Source organism: Chaetura pelagica, unplaced genomic scaffold, assembly GCF_000747805.2.
Source record: "Chaetura pelagica isolate M959 unplaced genomic scaffold, ChaPel_1.0 scaffold543, whole genome shotgun sequence".
Taxonomy (NCBI): Eukaryota; Metazoa; Chordata; class Aves; order Apodiformes; family Apodidae; genus Chaetura; species Chaetura pelagica.
This window is the reverse complement of record NW_009952569.1, coordinates 422578-425400: the sequence shown is the minus strand read 5'-3', so window position 1 is coordinate 425400 and position 2823 is coordinate 422578. Positions and strand designations below refer to the sequence as shown.

Sequence of the window (2823 nt, the reverse complement as noted above, 5' to 3'; positions counted from 1 at the left end):
TCCCCCGGCCCCCCCAGCCATGCTCCAGGCTGAGGAGATCTGGGTGGAGAACAAGACCCCCGATGGCAAGGTGAGGGTCCCCAGGGCAGACGGCCCTTGGCGGGGGAGGGGGGACATGTCGTGGGGGAGTCCCCAGCTCCTGTGCCCTCTCTCTGGAGCTGAGCCTGCCCTGCAGAGGGGCAGGGTTTGATGGTGGCCCCTTCCCCTGCAGGTCTACTTCTACAACGCCCGCACGCGCGAGTCGGCCTGGAGCAAGCCGGACGGCGTCAAGGTGATCCAGCAGTCAGAGCTGACTCCCATGCTGGCTGCCCAGGCCCAGGCTGTGGGGGCCTCCACACCCACCACCAGCAGTCCCCCCTCTGCAGCCTCTCCATCCACCTCCTCCAGTACTCAGTCCTCCACAACCTCCACTACAACCACAGCCACTTCGGTTTCACAGACCATTTCCAGTGAGTAACTGGGGGTTTCTGAGCTTGGGGGTGGTGGGGAGCATGTGGGGGGGATGCTGTTCTGGGGAGTTGCTGCAGCATAAACTTGGCATCCAGGAGGAAGTTGTTCCAACATAAAGTAGTATGAGTTTAAAGTACAGCACCTAATCCAGAAGAACCTTGCATGCAAACCTTTTTTTTTCCCCCACTCTGAAAGAGTTACTTCAGGAGGGTAACACCAGATCAGTGTGGAGCCCTCTTCCTGTAGGTCTTTGTATGTTTTTTTCTTCTGCTGTTACCACATAATTTCAGAGCTATTATGCATCCATTTCCTTTTGACTATAGATAAAGCTAAATTGTTTTAAAATAGATGTCACAAGAAGTTAGCCTGAGATAGGAGTTACAGTTGTAGCAATTCCCTCTACGTTTCCAAAGTGGCATCTGTTGCTTTAAGAGGCTGGAGCTTCCAGTGCTGCTGGTGTGGAGAACTGGGTGATGGCAGAAAGAACAGGGCTTCTGGTGCATCACTACAAGGTTATTCTTGTGACCGAGCCTCCTAAGTTCCCATTTGCTAGAGTTGCACAAAAGAGAAGTCCCTAGAGCCAGCGTTGCTCACTCATGAGTTCAGAGTGACAGTCTGAAGGTTTCTCTGTTCACACGTGCTGAGACTTGCCAGCTGAGGGAGCACGGGAGCAGCATGCACAGGGTGCTGATATTGGTAGCATTTGCATATAATATCACTAGTGTAATTTATGCTGTACTTTGGCATATGCATGCTAACCAAGTGCCTGTGGTGCAGAGCATCTGTGCAGAGATGCATCTTGGTGCAGTTTGTCAGCAGTGGGTGAGCTCCCCGGGGCTGGGTGAGCTCCTGGGCAGGCTCTGCACAGGCTGCAGGGGACAGGGCCTTGGCACTGCTGCACTCATGAGCCTTGGAGCTGCACTGGCAGAGATGTGAGCACCCAGTATGCTAGGGAGTGTGGAGAACTGTTCTGACTCCAGCCAGTGTAGTTGCATCCTCTGGAATTATTTCTTGTTTTTCATGTAACAGGGGAGATGAGTCAAGCTGAACTCACCATTTAAACCAGACTTTAGAGATCTGTGCCTGAAAGGGAGTCAGGTTTAGGTTACCCTCAAACTGTGCTTTCAGTTAACACTGGAAAGAGGACAGATCATCACAGCAGCAAATCATTTGTATTGCTCCAAGCATGTTAGGGCTTTTATTTAGCTGTCAAGGTAACTTAGTACTACTGCCTTCAGCTGCTTTGTTCAGGTATGTTCTACTTTAACCACGTTGCTGAGTAGGAGGTGAGTGTTAGTTTCTGGCCTAGTGCCAGCTCTGAGGAGCTGACCCTGCTCTGCAGCACGTTCTGCACTTCTGTGATGCAGAATTCCCTGCTCTCAAATGATGAGAGTCTGTTCTACTTCTGCCTGTTCTACCTGCTTAACTTTGTCTTTGCTTTCAAGAGCTGTTACTGTTGGTGTCTGTGCTTCGGTGATAAAATTGTATAATTTAAAATAACTTTACAACTTTCAGACTTGGCCTGTAAGTAAACTGGGACTTGTGGCTGAGCTTTGTGTCTCGTACTGATTTGACTTAGGCCTTAAATGAAATAGCATCATGACTGTCTGCTCTGTTTCCCTAAATGTTCGGCAGTGCTAAGAACCTTCACCCTTTCTGAAACACTTAACAAGATCAATATGTTAGCACTGGTGTGTTATTGGCAATGCTTCTGCCAGGCATCAAATTTGGAAGAAAGTGCCCAGTTTGTCCATATATAATATGGTGATATGTTGGTGTGGTTCCTTTTTTAAAAAAAATTGGCTGTTTTTTACAGCAGTTCCCGTCCCCTGCAGCAAACCTGACCGTGTCGAGGTGGAGGGCTGGTTGGGATTGCCAGGGCTCTGAGGTGCAGCGTTTGTTCTGTGCTGCTTTCAGCCGTGCTGCAGGGGCTGCCGAGCTGGGTGCTAGGAGGTGTTCTGCCACCGGGAGGCACTGGAGGCCAGGAAAGCTCTTGCAGCTTCGGAACAAAAGTACTTTCATTTTCCTTCCTTATTTAAACACTTCTTAATTTACATTTTTCCATTCTTGGATCACAGCTTAACAAGCACAATTTTAGAAGCCTTCTGTCAGGCAGAGGCTGCTGCCATTATTGTGAGCAGCAGAACCCGTGTTCATTTGACATAAGAATGACCTTTTCCACTTGACACTCTGTAACCTTCCTATTTTTCTGAACAGGGATGCAGAGGCTCTGTCCTTCCGTACACCCCTGCTGCTGCTGTAGAGGCTGGTTAGGTGTAAAGAACAGGACAAAGTGCAATCTGAAATTGACTTTCTGTGGGGATGTTTAATGCTACAGAGAAGGCAAAGGGTTTTTGTCCAAGAGTGTCTTCC

The 2823-nt window shown here is 49.3% G+C and overlaps 1 protein-coding gene across 1 annotated transcript in view; it reads left to right on the top strand.

The window, feature by feature from the left end:
* The window catches only part of TCERG1 (transcription elongation regulator 1), a 27370-nt gene that overhangs the window by 2065 nt on the left and 22482 nt on the right, over positions 1-2823 (top strand). The window contains 2 exon segments of the mRNA XM_009993484.1: positions 1-70; positions 212-449. The exon segment at positions 1-70 is cut by the window's left edge and continues 31 nt beyond it. Of these exon segments, the coding sequence (XP_009991786.1) occupies positions 1-70; positions 212-449 (308 nt within the window).